Source organism: Gastrolobium bilobum, unplaced genomic scaffold, assembly GCF_033153095.1.
Source record: "Gastrolobium bilobum isolate Gb01-03AN ecotype WA unplaced genomic scaffold, APGP_CSIRO_Gbil_v1 utg10532, whole genome shotgun sequence".
Lineage (NCBI taxonomy): Eukaryota > Viridiplantae > Streptophyta > Magnoliopsida > Fabales > Fabaceae > Gastrolobium > Gastrolobium bilobum.
In genome coordinates, this window is record NW_026897440.1 from 52,560 (window position 1) to 76,277 (window position 23,718).

Sequence of the window (23,718 nt, forward strand, 5' to 3'; positions counted from 1 at the left end):
TTGCAGATCTTTAAATGCTCCAAGTAAAGGAGCTCTGGCGAACTGCGGGTCCAAAAAATCAAAATGTTGTTGCAGTCAACCATATTGATATCTTGGATTTAAAAGCGTGTTATAGACTAATATATAGCAATTTGAATTCATAGGTACTTTTTTGTTTTCTCTTAATTTTATTATAGCATCCTCCAGATTTCATAATAATGTTTTGAGATACAATTGGTTTCGATTCGATAATTTGTTGATTGTCCTGCCCTGGTATATGTAGATCTCCTCCCATTTCATGATAAATTGATATGCGTGTACATCAGAAACTCTTTCCTTGCTTTTGCTTATATTATCCTTTAGGGAGGGGTAGAACAGCTCAGCAACTACCAAAAAATGGTGATGAAGCCAATAATTCTATATGAAGTTATCTATGAGATTAACCTCGTAAATGCAGAAGAAATGGTGATAAAAGTGAAATAAATAGACTCACGACTCGACTGAGTTGAGACCTACCTCGTATTTTATGTCAAATATTATAGTTCATTAGTACATGTTGACCCATTTAATAATAATTTTTTTAGTATAATATATAATAATATAATTTACTTCTTATTTTACAGTTTTTAAATTCGAATTCTCTAATTTTTAAAAACCTTTAGTCGTAATATAAAAAAAAAATATTATAGGTAAGGTTTGTTTATGTAGTAAAGAAATAAAGATCAATTGTGACATGACATCAGTTTAGCGCTACAATACATAATTACATACCATTTGTTTCGAATTCGAGTGCTACTTTGTAATTAAAAAATTAATAATAATTCAACCTTAAAAAAATATTACTTGGTGCTGCTAGTTGTGGGCCGGGTCCTGATGAGGCTGGACTAAAATTACAGCCGATCAAGTTCATTCATTACAAGGGCCACTTTAATGCTCATCAACACCTTTTTTTAGAGCTAAAAGGAATTATCGCGTTTTTGCTAATTGATTTACATATCAATAATTAAGGGGAAAATTGAAGTTGGGTTGGGACAAGGCAAATAATCGCTCGTTTTTCTCTTCCTGTATCAATAATTTATACTTATTTATTATTATAAAGGAAATTATTTCAATTTAGTCACATTTCGGTTATTCCTAAAATATTAATATAATTTATTCAAAAACAAATTAAAAATGAAAAATAGAAAAAAAAAAATTAAATAATTAAACAAAAGAATTGAATGTAACTCTTTGAGTATAATTTAGAATATAACTTTTTCAAAGTATTAGCGTTATAACTTGTTTCAAAATTTTAACCATAGTTAGAATTCACTTCAAACACCACTTATTATTACTTTTTTTTTTTAACAAAAAATTCAAACTACATATTGACATAAACGGAGTGCCAATCAATAATAATAATAATAATAATAAATTATACTTGTTATTACAAAATGAATTTTATATTTTAATATACAACTTTAAGTTTTGAAAAAGTATCATTTTTAATTAACAAATTAGGTATGAAAGTTCCTTTTTTATAATACTATACATATTATTATTATTATCATTTTAATTTTTTTTTCTAAAATTAAATGACGGGAGAGACAAGTGAGAATATAGGAGCGAGAGAGAAAATTGATAGTTAAATTACACGATAATTTTCATTTACATATAAAAATAATATATCCATCTCATATCAAATATGATAATTTTCATTTACATATTTGAATTGGATGAGGATTGTCGTCTATTGTAAAGGAACCACAAATACTCACCTTAAACTCATTTATACATGTACAAGATATTAGAATTTAGTTTAAATAAAAAATATTTATAGATCCAAATTTTAGTTACTTTTTGCCTTCATCTAATCGAGTAATTAACCCAATTACTCGAGCATATTACAGTAAACATGGTCAGATAGGACCAAATTGATATATAGTTTTTGAAAAGAGGTAAAATGATGATTTCCCAAGAATAAAAATATGATATGCTTAAATTTACTTTCTCAAAGAGTAACTTGGAAAAACCTTCAGACAATAATAACCGTGAGTGGCTATGAAAGTGTTGGAGCGAAGAGGCAATACCCAAAATGGGATTTGGCGAGTAGGGAAAGTGAGATATTTGTTTGGCCTTAGGACGACCACATCCATGCTAGTCCATCCTTAACATCTCCGCCAAATCATACTATATTACAATTATATCATTACAAGCGATGTGCATGTCTTGTCTGCTTTTGTCAACAATGACTCCTTAAATACGGGTCTCACCTCTTCCTCTGCTCCCTTCCCATTCCCGACAGACACAAACTGAAACTGAAACTGAAACTGAAACTGAAACCGAACGATGGGGTTATTGTGCAAGACCAGGAGAGAGAGCCACGTCCTCAAACTGGTCCACCCTGGAGGCTTTGTTGAGAAACACGCCAACCCACTCATGGCTTCTGAAGTCATGAAAAAGAACCCAAGACACTGTGTCACGCGCCCTGACATCTTCAGGTTTCCTTGGATTGTTGTCAGCCCACAATCCATTCTCAGACCGGGCAACGTTTTCTTCATCGTCCCTTGTCACACCATCCGTAATTTGTTGAACTACACAAACACCCCTCTCTCTCTCAAACAAAATCGCGATCCTTATGCCGTTCAGGATTGCCACGGAGGACGAAAAATCTCTAACTCCAATAAAACTAAATGCTTCATAAAACATTCCTCGGCTTCCACGTCCGCGTCCACGTCCGCGTCATCTGTGAAACAGAGGAAGGGAGGTAACAAGGCCCAATTCAATGCTTCTAGCGAGTACAATTCACGTGATGCAGCAAAACTACCCAGTGGAATCATCCATAATTCCGAGCAGGTCCCTAAGTTGAAGTCGTGCATGAAGAAGAGCCATAATGCTCGATCGCGTAATCTTAAAGTAAGCTTTGCGTGCACTGACGAGGACGTCAATAACAACCAACTTCACAACAAAAATATGTGACTCCTAATCCATGTTATATAGATTAAGAGTCCTCGCTTGACCATGACATATGTGTAGTCAAAATTTTGTACCTCTTCCTTTGCTGCGCTTTATTTGTTTCTCTTACTTCATACGTAAAGAGGATGGTTACTAAGAATTAGAGTCTTAAGTTCTCTCAGTTTATCATTGCCTTCCCGAATTTTCTTTTCCTGCTCCCTATCAATATAACGAAGGCAAATTAAATTAACCATGCAACAATTTCTCTTTCTCCTGTTTACTTTCTCTGAATTATGACATGTGGGCTAATCAGATCCTCTGTTTGTTATTGTTATGTCAGTGTGCATCTGATATTAGTCTATATAAGATATATGTGACCGAGGCCTTTCTTTCAATTTATTGAAGAACTCGGATCTTTGAGGAGTTATGATATTTTACAAGGGATTTCCAACCAGCTGGTCTTAAATCCAAAGAACTAGAATTTGCTTACTTTTAGATTTGAACCTGAGAAAAAAATGGTATTTGAGCCCATGATCCTACATTCTTCTTCTCTTCAGGATGCCACTAAACAAACTTCTATATTGGATCCAATGAATCAATAGGGATATCTGTCATGACTACTCTATATCAAGCTCAGAAACAAGATTTGATTTCCGCATACATACATGTAAGTTTTGAGAACAGTAATACCATTAGAATTGCCATAATTATTATATAATACAGATAAGGATCCCTTTTCCAATAATTCCAACAATCCCCTATGGAAATTCAAGGTTATCTTCACTCTTGATCTTCAACTAAAGATAGATACATAAACATAACTGAATTGCCTACTATATAAACAAAACAAATATATAAATGCACACGGATGCTCGAGTTTCAAGTGTTAATTTTGAGGATACCAGATTCGGTTATCTTGTATACTTGTCTCGCTCAACCAAACTGATGTATAAACAACCAGACTTTGACAGAAATATACAAAGCAACATGTCAAAGTGCGCTCATGCATGCATGCCTGCATGCCTGTTCAAAATGTATCATCGCAAGTTGCAACCAAGGATTGATAATTCTATTACGAATGAACACTTCTTTCATCTGATCCCCTGCTAGTGGAATGCTCAAAAAGGTTGAAACTTCCCTCATCTGATCCCATGCTGGCACGATCGAAATGATGAGCATCTCCGTTATGATGTAATAAATGTATGTTGCTCCCTTCTTTGTCGGAGTCATCATGGCCTGACTGAACACTCTCACTGCTGATTAGGCCAAAAGATACATTTCCTTGTCCGCTACGCTCATAAACAACACCCTCACCCCGTGACTCCCCACTGCTGCTATTACGGCTTATGGAAACATCTCTATGTGAAAGGGATGAATGGCTTTCATCCTCTGGTCTCATGCCATTGCTTGTCGTGTGGCTTGAAACTTTGACTGAAGATTTTTTACTGCTCTTTTGGCTTAAACTTTTCTCTGAAGATTTCTTACTGCTCTTTGATTTTTTGCTGCTCTTCTGGCTTAAATTACTATTTACACCATTTTTCTTCCTACTGCTGCTTTTGCGGCTGGTAGAGACATTTCCATTTCCATTTCCATTTCCATTTTCTGAAACTGAACTAGAGCGGCCAGAAGAAACGGTTCCATTCCTTGATCTGGTGCTGCTTTTGTGGCTTGACTTGGAGGAAAACTCCTTGTTATCTTGTGGACTATATTTTTGTTGGTTTTCATTCTCATAATAATCATATTCAGTTTCTGAGACATCCTCAATTTCGTGGTATTTTGCACTTGCTACAACCTGTTTATTATCCTCCTCTTCATTGGAACTATGGCTGTTAGTTTCTGTTTCACTCTCACTGTCACTTTGGCTTTCACCTTCACCAGCAGCACTCTTCTGGGAGGAGGCAGAGGTGGCAGGAGGGAGAGGGGCAGGAACAACCGCTGGAGGAGCCGTGGAAAGAAAACTGAGAGCAGTTACAACATCACTCATCAAAGGACGTGCTGCTGATTCCTCCTGTAAACACATGGCTGCTATTGCAACAACTTGATTCAGATCCTTTTCTGGGAAATTTTTATTCAGAAGTGGATCTGCCATATCAGGATATCTTCTTGGTTCCCTGAATATGGGTTGTGCCTGCTCAGTCATAACAGCAAATATTAGGAGATCAAAGCTGTTGGACTTAATTGGTTTATCATTCTCATATATACATATATTATTAGGCATTTATATTTTTGATGTTGTAGGAAATTTACCCATACATATAAGTCTCATGTGTAAAATAAATTTATATTCCCATATTATTACAGGACAAAACAATGTTCAAAAGAGGATGTTATAATTTACCCATGAGACTAGGTTTTGCTCATCGTTTGGTTTGGTGGTGTCAATGGCTCGTCGTCCAGTTATGAGCTCTAGCAAGACAACTCCAAAACTGTACACATCCGATTTCAAGGTGAGGTTACCTGTTCTTACATACTCTGGAGCACTGTAACCATAGGTACCCATAACTCTTGTAGGTACAATGTTCATCTTATCTTTACCAGCAAGTTTGGCCAGTCCATAATCAGATAGTTTTGCATTATGATCATTATCCAACAAGATATTCGATGACTTCAAGTCCCGGTATATAACTGGGGGATTGGCCTTGTCGTGCAAGTACCATAGTCCTTTCGCAGCAGCAGAAGCTATTTTCATTCTGCTGTACCAATCTAATGGAGCTTCATCTGGTCTGCGCTCTGTGCCAAAATGCAAAATAAAAGATTATACAAAGAAATAAAATTGTGGAGGTGTAAAGAGCCTTGGGATACGTACACCACCCCAAAAGCTAGCTCAAGGGGTGAGAGTGCCCAAGACTTTATAAACTCCACATTAGTTGCACATACAACCAATGTGGGACTATATATCTCAACACGCCCCCTCGCACAAGAGCCCATTGGGCTTGAAGAGTGGACATGCAACAGGCCCAGCCTACCTGTGCTAAGAAACGCCACAAGAGAAAGTGGGGGTGGCGAGGCTCTGGTACCATGTAAAGAACCTTGAGGTCACCATCCCAAAAGCTAGCTCAAGGGGTGGGAGTGCCCAAAATCTTATAAACTCCACATTAATTGCACATACAACCAATGTGAGACTATATATCTCAACAGGAGGAATAGACAAACTTGTATCAAAATTCAAAACTAACTAGAAAAACCAACAAGCACAAATAATCTTATGGCTAAGGCAAAGATTATGCGCACACATATATATATATATGCTTAAGGCATGAGTCAAAAATTGAAGAAAAGATTATACAAAGAAAGAAATTGGGTGATTACCGAGAAGACGCCTTTCTAGAGATCCCCCAGGCATGAATTCATACACCAAAAGACGTTGCTCACCATCAGCACAATAACCAGTGAGTTTGATCAGATTGTCATGGTTCAAGAGACTTAACATCAAAACCTCAACCAGAAATTCCTTGCTGCCTTGTATCCCATTTCGGTCGAGTTGCTTCACAGCTACCACCTGCAGAGAGGGGATAAAAACATTGCACACACTCAATGGTTAAAAAAGAAGAAGAAATTATTGAATTTATTTTTCTGCATTAAAAACTAAAAGCCTTATATATGATCAGACCTGTCCGGTTGCAGGAAATGTTCCTTTGTAAACTCTGCCAAAGCCACCTTCACCCATCAAGCACTCTTGCCTGAAATTCTTTGTTGCAATTGCTAACTCCCGGAAAGTGAAATTTTGTGCTTGAATATTTGATGTATCAACTTGAATAGTTGGTTTCTTTATATCTGCATGTCACCCCAATAAGTCTCATGCATGGAGATAAGTCAAAAATAAAATTGCTAATTAAAAAATTGCAAACAATAAATTAACAAGTTAAACAAATTGATTAGTCCTTCCAAATGCTATCTATCTTGAAGGTTTTTCATAAGACTTATATAGTTTGATTAAATAAATGCCACTGAACCAAATAATTTCTTTATTAAAAAAGAAAAGAAAAAAAAAAAGGAAATATATCCCGCTATGGGAACTTACCTGGTGTTCTTGTTATAACGTTTTCCTGTGGCATGGGCTCATGCTCCCTCTTGCTATTGCTTCTCTTACTCTTTGTAAAACACGGAAAGCAATTCATTCTTGTAAGGATCTAGAACCAAATCAAAAATCGCCCAACAAGAAGGAATCCTGGTAGGTATATAGTATATATGTAGGTTTTTGTTCTAAACAATCTTTTCATTCAAGAACGATCCCAACATAAAAAAAAAAGGGAAAGAAAAAAATTAAAGCTAAACTCTTTGGTTAAATTAAGCACTAAGAACTGAAAAAAATTAATTTAATGGACGGTGGTTCCCCCAAATGAGAATGAAGGACCCCGCAGGAAAGGAGCAGAGGCTATATAAATGAAAGAGAAATCAGCAGTAAAAAAGGTGAAAGGAAGAGGAAGCCATGCATGCATGAGGGGAATGAAAAAAAAAATGATGAAATTTCCTCAGAACTATAGGAGAGAAAAGGGGGCAGATTTGAGTGGACATGATTATGAGGTGTCCTTTTACATGGACTCCGACAAATTTGGAATTCAAATCAGTTGCACCATGTTATTATTGATTTATTGTTTTACAGGCCATACATAGATGGAATCCAACGTTTTCCTTTGGTTTATTACGGTTACATTTTGACCTGCACCTTTCTTTCCATAAATATATGGTTATTATCTTAATTCAACTTTGGGGTATATGCCTGTTATCTTTCTATAGTAATGGTTAATTTACATATATTCTATACATAGATTAGGATTTTCAGTTGGAAACAACTTTATGGTTTTCAGTTAGTAAGTTCAAAAAAGAAATAACTTAATGTAATTACAATAGTTCTTCTAGTTAGCCGGTAGAATATGAAGTGTACATGATCATGGTTCTGGAGACACAGAGTGGAAGTTGGAAGCGCTTTCTCTTTCTTTCTTTTTTTTGGTCAATTCAGAGCATCATTCTCTTTCTTCATCGAATCCAAGTAAGGCCAAACGAAGACAATTATGCAACCAAAGTTTTTTATTTAGTTTTTAGTGAGCTAATAAATGGGTTGGCCTGGCTAGTTTGAACTCGACCCATTACAAGTTCGGTTAAAATATATTAGCATTTTACCAGTTTAACACTTCGCAAAAAAATTAATTTTATGGTTTTTAATAAATTAATTATACATTTATTACAGTTTTAAAAATAATTATATATTTATTGCTGACGTTCAATTTGGGCGTCATTCAAGAGACAATCACGCCTAATTTAGGCGTCACTTATCAGGTGTTGACACGTGTCATATTTTTTTTCCAAAAAAATAAGAATTTAATCATAAAACTTCTGAAGGCCATAACTTTTGACTCGGGTATTCAAATCAGGTAATTCTTTTTTTGATTCCACGTAACTTTTTGAGATCTACGCAATGACATCTCATTTGATACATTTTATTTCTCACAAATATAATTTAAATTTGCAAGAATGATATTATAAGAGCGGTTAAACCCAGAATCCTCTGAGTTCTGAGTTTATGATTTAATATAAAAAATAAATAAAGATTTAATTTGTGATTTAAATTAAAAAAATAAATAAAGATTTGATTTGTGATTTGATTCGTAGTCTGAAATCAATGATGGCTTATGAATGTTTTTCAAAAATAAAATCCTTCTTCCTTAGAGATTTAGAATATTTATTTAATTATTTTCTTTATTAATACAGATTTTTCAAATTAATTTTTGAGTTTAAATCACTAATCAAATCTTTATTTTCTTTTCCTTATTAATAATAATTGTTATTTTTAATTTAAATCACAAACCAAAATTTTTTTATAATAAAAATAATTTTTTTTATTTTTTTAGTTTAAATCACACATCAAATCTTTATTTATTTTTTATAATAAATCATAAACCCAGAACTCAGAGGCTTCTGAGTTTAAAAATATGACACGTGTCAACACCTGACACGTCACCAATCACGTCTAAATTGGATTTCAATCAAGAGGCAATCACGCCTAATTTAGGTAATTTTATTTTTGAAAACATTCATAAGTCATCATTAATTTCAGACCACGAATAATAACCCAGAAGCTTATAGCATTAATCATTAATTTTAAAAATAATATCCTTCTTCCTTATAGATTTAGAATATTTATTTAATTATTTTTTTTATTTCTACAGATTTTTAAAATTGATTTTTTAGTTTAAATCACAAATCAAATCTTTATTTTGTTTTCCTTATTAATAGTAATTTTTTTTATTTTTAATTTATATCACAAACCAAATTTTTGTTATAATAAAAAAATTATTATAAAAAAAATTTAAATCACAAATCAAAATTTTATTAATTTTTTTATTAAATCACAAACCCAGAACTCAGAGGCTTTTGAGTTTAACCGCTTTTATAATATCATTCTTGCAAATTTAAATTGTGTTTGTGAGAAATAAAATATGTCAAATGAGATGTCATTGCGTAGATCTCGAAAATTTATGTGAAATCAAAAAAGAATTACCTGATTTGGATACCCGAGTCAAAAGTTATGGCCTTCAGAAGTTTTATGATTAAATTATTATTATTTTTGGAAAAAAATATGACATATGTCAACACCTGATGAGTGACGCCTAAATTAGATGTGATTGCCTCTTGAGAGTGACGCCCAAATTGACCGTCATATTGTGCAATAAATGTGTAATTATTTTCAAAACTGTAATCGTTCTTGCAAAAGAAAAGGTATAATTTTTAATGCGTAATTAATTTATTAAAAAATATTAACTTAATTTTTTTTTGCGGTTTAACTCAATGATATTGTGAGTCTCAACGAATTACTTTATTTAATTAAAAATAATTTAAAATGACAAGCATTCTAAACAGACCATAAAATGAAGGTTGGTGAAAGACTTATATAAACAAATAAATTGAGGAAAATATTTTTCTTATTTCGTTGGAGATAGTTATCTCATTTTATACATTCATCGAATTTTGTACCAGTTTTTTCTATTTTTTCTTCTTTTGTTTTAAAGTATGGATCCCATATATTTATCTCACACGAGAGAAGTATCTCAAGCAACATGAGATTAATAACTTCCATTTTAAAATTACTTTATTTACATATTACAATCTAATTAGTAAGGTGTTAGGGAGTTCTAAGAAAATCTCATAAAAGCCTTATCTAGACGAACAACGAAAAGGGGAGAAGGAATGAAAAAAGAAACGAGATGCATTTTGTTAAATTAATTTTCAGACATAATTAGGAAGAAAAAAAACCACTTTATTTCACTTGTATTCGAACTGACACTAAGAAATGTTGGAAATCGACACTTTACACAGCATACAAATCATAAAATGAGAAGAGAAAAAAAAAATTGATACGGTGATTTATCCTAATTCATCTAATATAAACTACTCAACTTGTTTGTACTAGATTTATTTTATCGTCACTCGTTAATCATTAATTTACAATAAGAATATAAATAGAATAAGAAAACTCTGACAGAACAGCAGTTATTGAAGAGATCAAGCCCACTTTATTAAGAAAAAAATTACAATAAATCAGATACTTATCTAATTTCTGTGGGCCTGGAAACATTGTTCACATGAAAACGGGATCCTAATTATCTTTCTGCTAACTCCCGTCAATAAAAACCTTCCTCTTCAAAGTATGGGTCATACCTAAAAAACAAACTCTGTTCAATAACATAGGAGAATATTAAGATATTGCTTATTTTGTTTGCTTTCTTATATAAAAAAAAACTAGTGCAGTACCCGTGCGATGCACGGAGGAAAAAGATTAAAAATTTTGTCGGCGTTTGTTGTTGGTTAATCACTAAAAGAAAGAACTGTGTCAGTATTTTATGCAAATAAAAAATAGTTATGTACTTTATAATTGATTATTTTCATATACAGCAATTCATACAACATCAAAAGTTACGAGAATATGAGATGCAAATTGTCCTGCCAAAGATAAATCATCGAAAAATGAGGAATAATTTTTGCGCTAAATACTATCCAGAACAATTATTACCAGTCGTGGATACGCTCAATCAATAATAAGATATCTTCATATATAACAATTCATATAACAACAACAGTGTTGAGATGCATATTGTCTTACCAAATAGAAATGATCAAAAAATGAGCCAAAGTTCTTGTGCTCAATATTATCCCGCACATTGAACAGCACCCTATAAAGGCAAAAGAAAAAAAACATGAAAAAAAATATGCTGCAAAAAAAAAAAAAACAGTGAATAGAGTAGAAAATAAACCTTCTCCTCTATATTAGTCTTCAATACTTTTCATTGATTCAACAATACTACAAAATAAAATCGGCTAAAACACATGAAGAAAAATATTAAATTTTTCGCTTAACATGAAGGAAATAATCAAACTAAATAAAAACAAAAATCAGAAAACATATCAACACCCTTGTATAATAATAAAAAAATTGTATGAATTTTTTTTAATTGAATACGGCGATTTATCCTAATTCATCTAATATAAACTACTCAACTTGTTTGTAATAGATTTATTTTATCGCCACTCGTTAGTCATTAATTTACGATGAGAATATAAATAGAATAAGAAAACTCTGACAGAACATCGGTTATTCAAGAGATCAAGTCCACTTTATTAAGAAAAAAATTACAATAAATCAGATGCTTATCTAATTTCTGTGGGTCAGGAAACATTGTTCACATGAAAACGGGATCCTAATTATCTTCCTCCTAACTTACGTCAATAAAAACCTTCCTCATCAAAGTATGGGTCATACCTAAAAAAAAACTCTGTTGAATAACATAGGAGAATATTAAGATATTGTTTCTTTTGTTTGCTTTCTTATATAAAAAAAATAGCATTGGAATTAAGTTTTTTTTTTTTTTTACAATGTATTTGTTCACCTAATTTTGGGTCGGAAAAATGTTACGTGAATTCTCTCCAGAACTATGATTTCATATTTCACAAGGCTGGATATTGCATGAAACCGACATGAATATAAAAATTGAAGAAGGGTGTGAAATAGAAAAAAAAAAAAATTACAGATAAAAACATTTTATCAAATTTGTAAAAAAAATAAAAATTGCTCTGAAAATGAAATTAAATATAAAAAACAACAACAAAATCACAGAAGAACAAAAAGAAATAGAAGTTGATTTACTGCGGTCCACCATCTCTCCTCAAATTGCAGAAACCAAAGTTGAAGAAGAAGAAGAAGAAGAAAGAGGAACAGAAGTAACAACAGTAAGTAGAAACCGCTGCTATCAAATATTCAAATACGAAGAAAGAAACATCAACTAAGGTGCTCTTTCTTTTTATCTTTCTTCCTCGATAGTTATTAATTACACATATTTCCTACGAAATTCCCTTTCTTCGCCTCTTGTTCGTTTTCTTCCGCATCATATCCCCAATTAGCTTCGCGTACAAGTTTCTGGATGTCTCGATTTTGTTTGTGCCCAAAAAAAAAATTTCAATTTTATATAATGTATATATGTTGGTCGCTCTCTCCGAATTCTCTTACCAAGGAAAAATCCCACCTCGTAGTTTACGAAATTTGAATTATGGATTCAGAAATTGAAATTTCCAGATTGCAAATTGTTGGATCCGAAGTGAGTGTGAACAGTTATCGTCTTGCCCAGCGCTTCGTTTGATACAGAGGTTGTGACCTAGGTGAGCAATGTGGTCCTTGTTCCGTGATTTGAAACTTGAATGTGCCGCTTCCTTGGCTGTTGACCCTGTTTGCTTTTTGAAAATAGAACCCTGATTTCAGAAGCAGTAGTAGAAGAGGGAGGGAAGAGAGAGAAGTGGGGGGGGGGGGGGGGGGGGGTGGTGGGGGGGTTGAATAAAACCCATAACCTCAGTTTCTGGATCCTAATGGGCGATGTTACTAATAGGTATAAAGATGAAAATGTTCTTCGTTTCTTGAACTTTATTATTAGGATTCACAAGATTCTTGTTTACAAAAATGAGCTTGCTGTTACTGTGATGTCCTATATTGCCTGAGAATGTGATCATGTTGAACTTTTCCTAAAAAACAAACGCAATGAAGCAGTACTGTGCAGGTAACAACTTATTAAGTAGTAATCACTTAAATTGTGTGATAGGCCAATCAACCACTTGGGCAGTTTAGGCAAGGTCATGTTGGCAAGGACAAAATCATATTCTATAATCAGTTAGGTTACTATAATCAGAAATGCGGATTTTCCGTTAACTTTAATCAGTTTGCTTTGATGGTGATGGATAAGTTATAGGTAACTGCAACTATAAATGCGGATTATGGATAAAGTAATGAAAAAAGTTCAATAGAAACTTCCAAGGATAAAAATTATCCTTTTATAAGGTCACGAGTTCGAGTCCGAGAAATAGCTTCTTTGTAAAATGTGTAAGGCTGCGTCCAATTGACCATCGCTCCTACTCTTGTAAAGTTGGAGAGCCTCGTGCACCGAGGTTTGCCCTCTATAAGGTTTTGTGAAGAACTCTTCACCTGCAACCATTTGATCAGGCTGACCATTGTTCTAAATTTATATTATGTGTAAGAATAAAAAAAGGGTCAACCTAGTGCTATAAAGCTCATGCTCTGCATAGGGTTCAGGGAAGTATCAGACCCATTATGTGGGTCCATAGTAGGCAGCCATACTTGCATTTGTATGAGGCTCATTTCATGAATCGAACCAGTGACATCCGGTCACATGGCAACAATACCAATCATATTGCATGAAAGTATAATCTAGCAAGAATCGTTTAGTGGTTTTGTTCAAACCATTATACTTCTGCAATTATATCATCCATGTAATGATTGATTTCAATCCCTATCCTCTTTAATTAGAATTGAGTTGGAAAGATGAAAAATTAGGATCAACTTCTAATAAATTTGCTTCCTGTATCTCGATAGCATGTTATACTTTTTAGCCTGTTTCATTTGCTTAATCTTTTCTATGGATTAAGTTATACAGACCCACAAATGGTAGGTTTTAGAAGAATACAAAATCATAGTGGTTGTGATTAGATTAATCAAAGCAACTGATTTTCCTTGCTGATGAAAGATTCTTAGTTCAAATGGTGTTTCTTGGGTTTCTTATAAAATTTGAACTTTTAGTTATCAAAGAATACGTTAATTTTATGCAAGAGGTGAATGTTTTACTTCTACATACTTCCCTTTTGTTGGTGGGCTCATAATGTTCAGGCTGAACAAGCAATAATCTATTCACAAACTCTTACATTAGTATATAAGTTCCTAGATTTATTTTCTAAGTCTACTGATGGGTCCCTTTACTATTTCTCCTACTGCAATTGTATTCATTTTTCTCATTTTGGATAATCCTATTATTGAACATCCATTATCAGTTACTTACTTTATTTACAGCTTTTATGTTCTTTACTCGTATGATAATTCCATATTTCCATTTTGTTTCAATGATTTTCTGTTCTGAACTATTTATAGAATTTAATTATGTGTTCTCTTATGTATTGCAGAGTTGAGGAAGTTTAATATGGTGGTGTGTTTCAATGCATATCCTTGGAAGCCCTTAATAATTCATAAATATGATGGAAACCCTTAGAGTCACATGACATAGCTATTTCCTTGTTTTGGTGGATATATGGCTAATCATTCTTTAGATTTAGATAATTCTTCTGTTACTATAGCAGAACATCCTTTAGTCATTGGGCAAGAGTTTCCAGATGTGGAAACCTGCCGGAGAACATTGAAAGATATTGCCATAGCTATGCATTTTGATCTTCGGATAGTTAAGTCAGATCGCAGTCGTTTTATAGCAAAATGCTCCAAAGAAGGGTGCCCATGGCGTGTCCATGTAGCAAAATGTCCTGGTGTTCCAACTTTTACTATAAGAACCTTGCAAGGAGAGCATACTTGTGAGGGAGTTTGCAACCTTCATCATCAGCAGGCATCAGTGGGTTGGGTTGCAAGATCTGTAGAAGCACGCATTCGAGATAATCCACAATACAAACCAAGGGAAATACTTCAGGATATTCGTGATCAGCATGGAGTTGCTGTTTCTTACATGCAAGCTTGGCGTGGGAAGGAGCGAAGCATGGCTGCACTTCATGGAACATTTGAAGAAGGTTACCGTCTTCTCCCTGCATACTGTGAGCAAATAAGGAAAACCAACCCTGGTAGCATTGCATCTGTTGTTGCCACTGGACAAGAAAATTGCTTTCAACGCCTGTTTATTTCTTATCGTGCATCAATTTATGGGTTTATAAATGCGTGTAGGCCACTTTTAGAGCTTGACAAAGCACATCTTAAAGGAAAATACCTAGGTACATTACTTTGTGCTGCAGCTGTTGATGCTGATGATGCTTTGTTTCCTTTGGCCATTGCTGTTGTCGATACTGAAAGTGATGAAAACTGGATGTGGTTCATGTCAGAATTGCGAAAGCTTCTAGGAGTAAACACTGAAAACATGCCTAGACTGACGATACTATCTGAAAGGCAAAGAGGCATGGTGGAGGCAGTAGAAACACATTTTCCTAGTGCCTCTCATGGTTTCTGTCTGCGTTATGTTAGTGAAAATTTTCGAGATACATTTAAAAACACAAAGTTGGTGAACATCTTTTGGAATGCTGTTTATGCCCTCACAGCTGCTGAATTTGAAAGCAAGATCAATGAGATGATAGAAATATCACAGGATGTTATATCTTGGTTTCAACTCTTTCCTCCCCATCTCTGGGCTGTGGCATACTTTGATGGTGTTCGATATGGCCATTTCACACTTGGGGTAACAGAATTGTTGTATAACTGGGCCCTTGAATGTCATGAGCTCCCTATAGTGCAGATGATGGAACACATCCGACAGCAGATGGCAATTTGGTTTAATGATCGGCAGGATATGGGCATGAGGTGGACATCAATTCTTGTACCGTCTGCTGAGAAGCGTATTTTGGAGGCAATTGCTGATGCTCATTGCTATCAAGTACTCCGGGCAAATGAAGTTGAATTTGAAATTGTGTCAACTGAGAGGACCAATATTGTGGATATACGTAGTCGTGAGTGCTCTTGTCGGCGTTGGCAGCTGTATGGTTTACCTTGTGCCCATGCTGCTGCTGCACTTATTTCTTGTGGGCACAATGCCCATATGTTTGCTGAACCATGCTTCACTGTACAAAGTTACAGAATGACCTATTCACAGACGATAAATCCTATTCCAGAGAAGATTCAATGGAGAGAACAGGGTGAAGGAGCAGAAGGTGGAGGAGGTGCAAGGGTTGATATCATAATTCGCCCGCCAAAGACTCGCCGACCACCTGGAAGGCCTAAAAAGAAGGTTCTACGAGTGGAGAACTTTAAGCGTCCCAAAAGAGTTGTTCAATGCGGTCGCTGCCATATGCTAGGACATTCTCAAAAGAAATGTGCAATGCCCATTTGACAAAATTAGTTTAATTGTTAAAATATCTCTTGTTTCAGCAACTTTACGGCAAATAGAAGTAATGTTATGTTTGTATTGTAATTTAAATGTATGCTGAACCAGTCAGTGGTAAAATAAGGATACATTAGTTTTTGGCATATTTCCCATCAAGTCGTCTTGCTATGGTTGTGGGCTGTGTGCATGCTCTGTTTTCTCTTGTCTCACGGAACAAGTAGTTAATGTCTGAAAATTGTCTTACCGGTTTGTTTCTGTTGTGGGGATTGTATCATAATCTCACAATGATCTGAAATTGGGCAAAATAATTTGAACTGGTTTATCATCCTTCCTCAAAATGTTACCATGGTTTTCTGGTCTTTGAATTTTAGTTCTCTTCTTTAGTGACGTCTTGAAGTAGTACATTCCTTTCTTGATTGATTTTTGACGAACTTTAGAGGAACGATAAACTCGTGAAAACTGATCGATAGGGTGAGGAAACTGCAATGGAAAAGCATTTTCGAAGGGCGTGACTTGAGAACTGTACAGGTATTCATCTTATAGCTGAATGGATGATTTCAGCGTGCATTTGCTTCTATTTATTGGCTATTGGTTTTCTTGTTTTGCTTTCATAATTGTTGGATAAATTGCTGTTCTCTTCTCAATGCAGGTTTTAATATTTCAAGTCTGCTTGTATTTCTCCAAATATTTCATATTGTGGATTCTGGTGCACTCGAATGGGTTGAAGTATTATTAGGAGTCCCATTGTAGTGGTACCAATGAACGGTGTTCTCAACTTCGATGGTGGGATTTTCTATTACTGTTACCAATATCCTTTTATAATTATATATATGTAGTGTAGATTTATGTTAATGTCATGTTGGTGTTCAACTAACATTCTCGATATATATCCTCTTTTACAATTATTCATGTAGGCGCGCGCATGAGACATCAGACACGTATGAATAAGGGGTCACCTGTTTTAGCTACAACTAGTATCAATCATGTTTAAGCAAAGTACTTTTTACCGTGGTTCTTTAATATTTTTATTGTTTCTGTTTATAACTGATTCATCTCATCATTGAGTTTATGCTCCTTCTGAAATTTTCTCTTCAGTCAATTGTTTTCAATTCGGTGATTCAACGATGTTAAACTCGTCCAAACTCCATGCACAACCATAATTTGGCAATAATTTTATATTCAAAATTCTATTATAAACACCTTTCTGAATTTATTGTGACAACTAATTTACAAGATTGTGAATTAACTAATTGTGACAACTGAATGATAATTTTGGTGTAATGACTAATTTATGAATTAACTAATTTCATTTTTAGTCCTACCTAAGTGCCTATATATATTTATCAGTGATAAATTAAAATAGAAACTATATTTGCATCAGGGTGGAAATAACGGGTCTTTCTACTAAACAAATATACTATAATATCATAAGTTTAATTATAAGGAGTGTCCATTGCAATGATTATTTTCACCTTATTTAATTGATTTTCATGTAATGTTATAAAATATTTGTTTGATTAACAAAGAAAAAGAATGGTGTTTCGAATATAAAATAGTTGAATAAGAGTAGCATAAAGACAAGGGAATAGTAATAGACATTTTCTTAATTAAATTAAAATAATAACAATAATAATGATTGGAAAAAAAAATCTCCTACTTCTGGCCTCCTCTATGGCGCGCAATATACACTACATAATATTCAAAATGCATAATCCCACCATATTGGATAACTGGTAAGGCACGCCTATCATTTGTGCAAGTAAAACACAATTACTATCAAAGCAAATTGCAATCTTCAGCTGTATAAATCTTTCTTTTCCAAGCCTTAATTTCAAAAAAGAGCTAGTGACTCAAACTAGGCCAAGAAAGCGGCATAAAATGGCATGTTTGCTAGGAACTTTGATACCAATTTTCTCATTATTGATTTTTATCCTAGCAAGGGGACCTTGGCAGAAACTTGTGCCACAGGAAACTATGAATATGTGAATATTGCTTTTCTTTATACTTTTGGCAATGGTGGGATTCCAAGGATAGACCTTGCCGGTCATTGTAATGTGATCCATATAGTAATGGCTGCACAGACATGCTAGTTAAAATCAGGATTTTACCAAAAATCAGAAGAGTATAAAAAATCGTAAATCGTAAAATCTTAACGTAAAAAAAATCGTAAAAAATTATAAAATCGTAAAATCACAGAATTAAATCGGAATTTTAACTACCATGGCACAGTTATAAGCGCCGGCATAAAGTCATGTATGCTGTGATCAAAAAAGCAAAATGCCATTTTCGCAGTAAAATTATACTTGAATGATTTATGTTGTGGACAATTGGAATTATCAAGTTTTCAAATGGGAAAAATATGTGATTGGTTTGGTTGGATTTTCTAGTCACTTTTTTGGGCCTCGCTTTCGGCGATTTTCCTCAAACAGGAACTTCAAAATTATGTTTGGGGGGCGGCGGCGGCGAAGAAAAAGGATGGAGATGAAAACTACGTAACTAGGAAAGATTAGAATCTTTGGGTGCGCTTTTGTTGAGGGCATATTCCTTATATTTTTTAGCTTCTTTTCTATATCTTTATACTTGTTTTAAAGGGTTTAATATATCTGTAGAATAAAAAAATTATCACACTTATATAAAAAATGAATGGATTCCATTATAGAGAGAAAAAAGAGAAAAAGTTACCGAAACCCATTTACTTTTATGTAAGTCTGATAGAGAAAAAAAAATTCTGCAAAAAAATCAGAAATATTTTTTTCCTTTTATAAAAAAAGAATACCGTTTTTATTTAATTTAAATTTTTTTCCAAACTAAAAATAAAATATGTTCACAGATAAACCATGTTTATTAATACATCGCCACAACTTCAATCCTCCTTGGACTTTTCTTCGTTCTTTTTGCTAGTTCCTTAATTTTATTTTATTTTCTAAATGTTAATTAACCTAACGACAATAACAAATTAGTCGTGTACTTTATTAATCATAAAATAAAATTTTGCCTTATTGACCGCTAATATTTAGTTTCTGATTGTAGTTTCCATTTCATTTTGATTTGCAGCGAAGCATGTAGGCTAATGTAAGTGGTAGCTTGTCACAAGAGGGGAATGTGGGAGGAGATTCAATTTTTTCTAGCAGGTATCAAAATTTTCTATTATAGAGGAATTGTTTTCTCATTTAACATCAGATAAACTCATTTTTTACACTCGCATATTGAGTGATGAACTCATTTATATTTTTTTTTCTCTTCTCTCTTTTCTCTCCTCTCTCCTATACATGTGAGTGTAGGAAAATAAATTTATCTCATATTAAATGAGATAAACAATTCCCATCATTATCCAGGGTGAATTGAGCAAATTGGATGAGTATTTTCAATAGATATTGGGAGTGGTTTTTATCACAGGCCTCTTCCTTCCTTGAACAATGAACACTCTCCAAGTTTGTGATCCAATGAACAAGTTGCTTAGTTGCCAAGTAAGGACACTTGTGTGAGACCGAAAGGAAAATCCCAACCCTTCCTTGCTAGAATAATATCAAATGCAATAGATACTCTAGCTATAAATGATTTTAGAAGTTAGCTCTTTTATATTACATTAATTTTGTTGGAAATCCACAACACACAAATCGAAAACAGAAAAGAAAAGAGAGAGAATAGACACAGCGATTTACCCTGGTTCATCCAATTTAGGTTACGTCCAGCTTGTCTGTACTATATTCACCTCACCGCCACTCGTTACAAGTCTCTCGATTTACAAGGCAAATATAAATAGGATTACAAAACCCTAACAGCAGCTATTCATGTGCCCAAGCACAAACGACTAAGAAAATTACAATACCCACCCAGTTGCCTTTATGCTGACCCTGATAATTAGGGCCCTCATCAGCATGCGAAGTATGAGCCATACCCAACAAATTTGAGGGAAAAATGTGTATCATTTTAAAGGATGTAAAGTTATGTCATTTTAAATGAGAGAAAGAGATAAATCATGAAGGAGAAAGAGTGGACAAAAAAAAAGGTGTGAGTTTCACCTCTTTACGAGAGTGAAATGACATAAATTGTCTCATTTAAAAGGACAAGTAATTTTCCCTTAATTTGACCTAAGATTCATTTTCTCTTCTTTAGTGTTGTAAAGTCAAAAATAAGGTGGATATAGTTTGACCCAAACTCATTTTCTCTTGAACCAAATTAAATTGATTTTATTGGAGAATATTCTTGGATAAGATCTCTTGGATAAGATCAGATCTTATCCAAGAATATTCTCCAATAGATTTAAACTGATTTATACCAAATCGAATTGATTTAAACTTGTTTAGTTTAAAGAATGAAAATGTTTTGTTTAATTCGAACCGGTTTGGATATGCAAATAACCGATTTTTCAAATTAGTTCTTTTGGTCTAGATCAATTTTTAATCAGGTTTATAGAACCAATTCGATTATCAGAATTAGTTCAGAAAAATATAATTCGGTTCAATTCGGTTATTTTGCACAACTCTAAAATAAATTATGACCTCCCCTCACCTGTTTATTTTAATTGGTATGTTACGAAGTCATAGTTGACAAATTAAATTTTGAAGAATTTCCCTTGAGTTTTGCAATTTTATGCCTTTATTAATGTGGGTCATTTGTCATTAGGTATTGATAGAGGAGCTATTTTAATTCACTTGGGTCATAGTGAATGACTAGTAGACAAAACCAGGATCTGGACAATAAGCAATGTGCGCAAGATAGCAGGCAGTATCTGTAATTGGTAATGTTTGGTGAGATGTATGCGATTAAAGTTCAGAAAGTTTGATGATATGTATGTGTTTAAATTTGATAAAGTTTGCTAAACTGAACCTCGTTCCATGCTGTCTTACAATCTTAGTAATCTAAAATCCATCTTATATATGTTTTTGTTCCAAGTCTCCCACTTGCTTGCCCAGCATATTTTGCCAAATTATCTTAATATCATTTGTTAAATTATCTTACAAATTATTCTCTAAACCTTTATTGAGAGAAAAACACTGTGAAAGCATACACCTTTGCTTTCTATCTCTCTGTCTTGGTCTTTCACAATGAACATGGAGAATTTTTGTCCCCTAAGAACAACAACATTGACACCAATGCTTCCTCCCTTAGCCTGGAGGTTACACAACCCCAACCCAGCCCACTCTATACAAGATAATTGTGAGGTATCTATTGCTCTCGACATATTTGGGTGGGCCCTAGAGTTTTTTATGTTGACACCATATATATAGCTCATCGGCATTCCACACAAGTGGGGTTGCCTTCATATGGCTTCATGACCCAATATCTGGCTTAATTCTTTAACCCATCGTAAGGTATTACAACGGTCAATGCACATCTCAATTTGGCCTCCACCGGCATTCTTCTTGTCACATTGTCGACTCAAAAACATGACAAGAAAAATTGTCATGAACTTTAGTATATTGTATACGGGTTTTATAAGAGTTATGTTGTAGGAAAAATGATTGTGTAATGTTATAGAGATTCATTTTACGTGCCGTAATTTCTTTTTTTTTTCTTTTTTCTTCAAAAAGTGTGAGCTCCACAAAATATTGTGTGTGTAAGAAAGTTTGTTGTGTCATGTTAAATGACAAATGCAAACCCCATTGTATATAGCAAACAATATGTTCCAAATACGAGTAGGGGTGTTCATCAACCGATTCAAATAGCGGTGATCAAATCGAAAAACAGATAACCGAATAAATCGAAAATCGAAAATCGAAAACTGATTAAAAAACTTCAAATTTTAATTGAATTGGATCGATTTTTGGATTGGTTGATGAAAACTGATCCAATATATTAATTCCTCTCTATCTACTTGGGCATTTCACTAATCATAGTCCAAAAAAATTCTAAACCCAAAACTCATTAACCTATAAACTAAATCCAAGAAAAAATATAGCTACATCCCATCATCAAAATTTCATCATTTCATCTGTGTAGAGCTTTATATCTCATTGCCAAAAAAAATTATATTATCGTTTATAGATGCTTTTGTGTTTCAAATTATTTTTATTACAAAGCTAATATATATAATGGAAAAAATGTTTGTCCTTTTAAAGGATATAACTGTGTCATTTTAGATTCTAACCATTGATTTTCGTCAATCAACGGTTAGGATTTACTAGGTCAAACTTATTAATTAATTAATAATTCGTAATAAAATCCAATAAATCCTAACCGTTGATTGACAGAAATCAACGGTTAGGATATAAAATAACACAAAGTTATATTCTTTAAAAAGACAAACATTTTTCCCACATACAAAAGATATGTTATTTATACAATAATTATGAAATAAATTTTAAACTTTTCAAAAAGTCAAAAACTGATCTAATCCGAAAAAAAAAAAAAATTGGATTGGATCGGATCGGATTTAAAAAAAAAAAAATTAAAATCAAATGAATGATTACAAGATCAAACCAAAAAAACTAGATCGGATAATTTTTACTGATCTAATTCAGACCGCAAACACTCTTATTAACCAGCGCCAATATGAGCAGGTACTGTATCAACATTGTCAAAGGATTTCATTTATGGTATTGAGTGGAATAGATGGAAATCAAAACAATTTGTGCACGTTATTAGTTGAAGACCGTTAATATAATGTCAGTTATATCTAGCAATAAGGAATTAGGATGTAAAATAAATAATAATAAAAATTAAGATATTTATGCGTTTGCCGGGAGTCGAACCCGGGTCTATTGCTTGGAAGGCAATTATCCTAACCGTTGGACTACAAACGCTGTGCGTGAAAGTTTTAAATGTATTTGACTTCATATTGCAGTTTTTTTTACCAGTTTCACATTTCTCTAAGTTTGTATTATTAAATTACTTATTCCTTATTTTTCCTATTTCAATGCTTCTTTCTTTTTTTCTTTTTATAGAAGACATTTTGACCCAATCATAGATTTCACGTACCGTTCAAGTGTCTATTACTTTGCTAAAGGTTTATATGGAGAAATTTTAATTATTTTAATCAAGTGAATCTTATTAAAATTAGAGACACGATGCCAAATGATGAACAGATAAGAACCCCAAACCCTTTAATTGTACCATCTCTTTTCTTTATTCAGTGTTTTATATAGAATGTATGAAATAAAATTGTCAAATTGTTACTGGACCGAAATACATAGTTGGATTGATTCAAATGTATCAGAGTTCCTAATTAATTATGATTTAGTTTCAAAATTCTATTCACGATTAAATTGCTTTAAACCAACAAAAACTGATCAAAACCCATTCTACTGTCAAAACAAGACTAAACAAAATGAATAATTAATTAATTTAAATGGTTAAACTGTCTAATATTTTAAAATTAGACAAAAATCTAATTATAAACAAAACAAAATAAATTATAGGGAAAACCATTTCTAATATTATAAATAAAATTATCTCTTATCAAATTCTGTACATCTAACAATTATAATTTTTATTTTTATTTTTA

At 33.2% G+C, this 23,718-nt stretch overlaps 2 protein-coding genes and 1 non-coding gene across 4 annotated transcripts; 1 reads left to right on the forward strand and 2 right to left on the reverse strand.

The window, feature by feature from the left end:
- Positions 1-3,985: 3,985 nt before the first annotated feature.
- LOC133306978 (probable serine/threonine-protein kinase PBL25) lies at positions 3,986-7,031 on the reverse strand. The gene is made up of 5 exons (XM_061507397.1): positions 6,935-7,031; positions 6,524-6,687; positions 6,223-6,412; positions 5,252-5,643; positions 3,986-5,041 (listed from the first exon to the last, which is right to left on the reverse strand). The coding sequence occupies exons 1-5, from the start codon at positions 7,029-7,031 to the stop codon at positions 3,986-3,988; spliced, it is 1,899 nt and encodes a 632-aa protein (XP_061363381.1).
- Positions 7,032-12,048: 5,017 nt separating this feature from the next.
- On the forward strand, positions 12,049-16,475 carry LOC133306966 (uncharacterized). Of its 2 annotated transcripts, none has more exons than XM_061507380.1 (2): positions 12,049-12,193; positions 14,365-16,475. In XM_061507380.1, exon 2 carries the CDS (start codon positions 14,490-14,492, stop codon positions 16,275-16,277), a length of 1,788 nt encoding a protein of 595 aa, XP_061363364.1. In that variant the 5' UTR covers positions 12,049-12,193; positions 14,365-14,489; the 3' UTR covers positions 16,278-16,475. The 2 variants fall into 2 exon arrangements, with proteins under 2 accessions (XP_061363364.1, XP_061363365.1); XM_061507381.1 differs by lacking the exon at positions 12,049-12,193 and adding an exon at positions 12,384-12,561.
- A 6,470-nt stretch (positions 16,476-22,945) lies between these two features.
- On the reverse strand, positions 22,946-23,017 carry TRNAG-UCC (transfer RNA glycine (anticodon UCC)). Its single transcript has one exon. It is a non-coding gene; the product is annotated as a tRNA-Gly (tRNA).
- Positions 23,018-23,718: the final 701 nt, after the last annotated feature.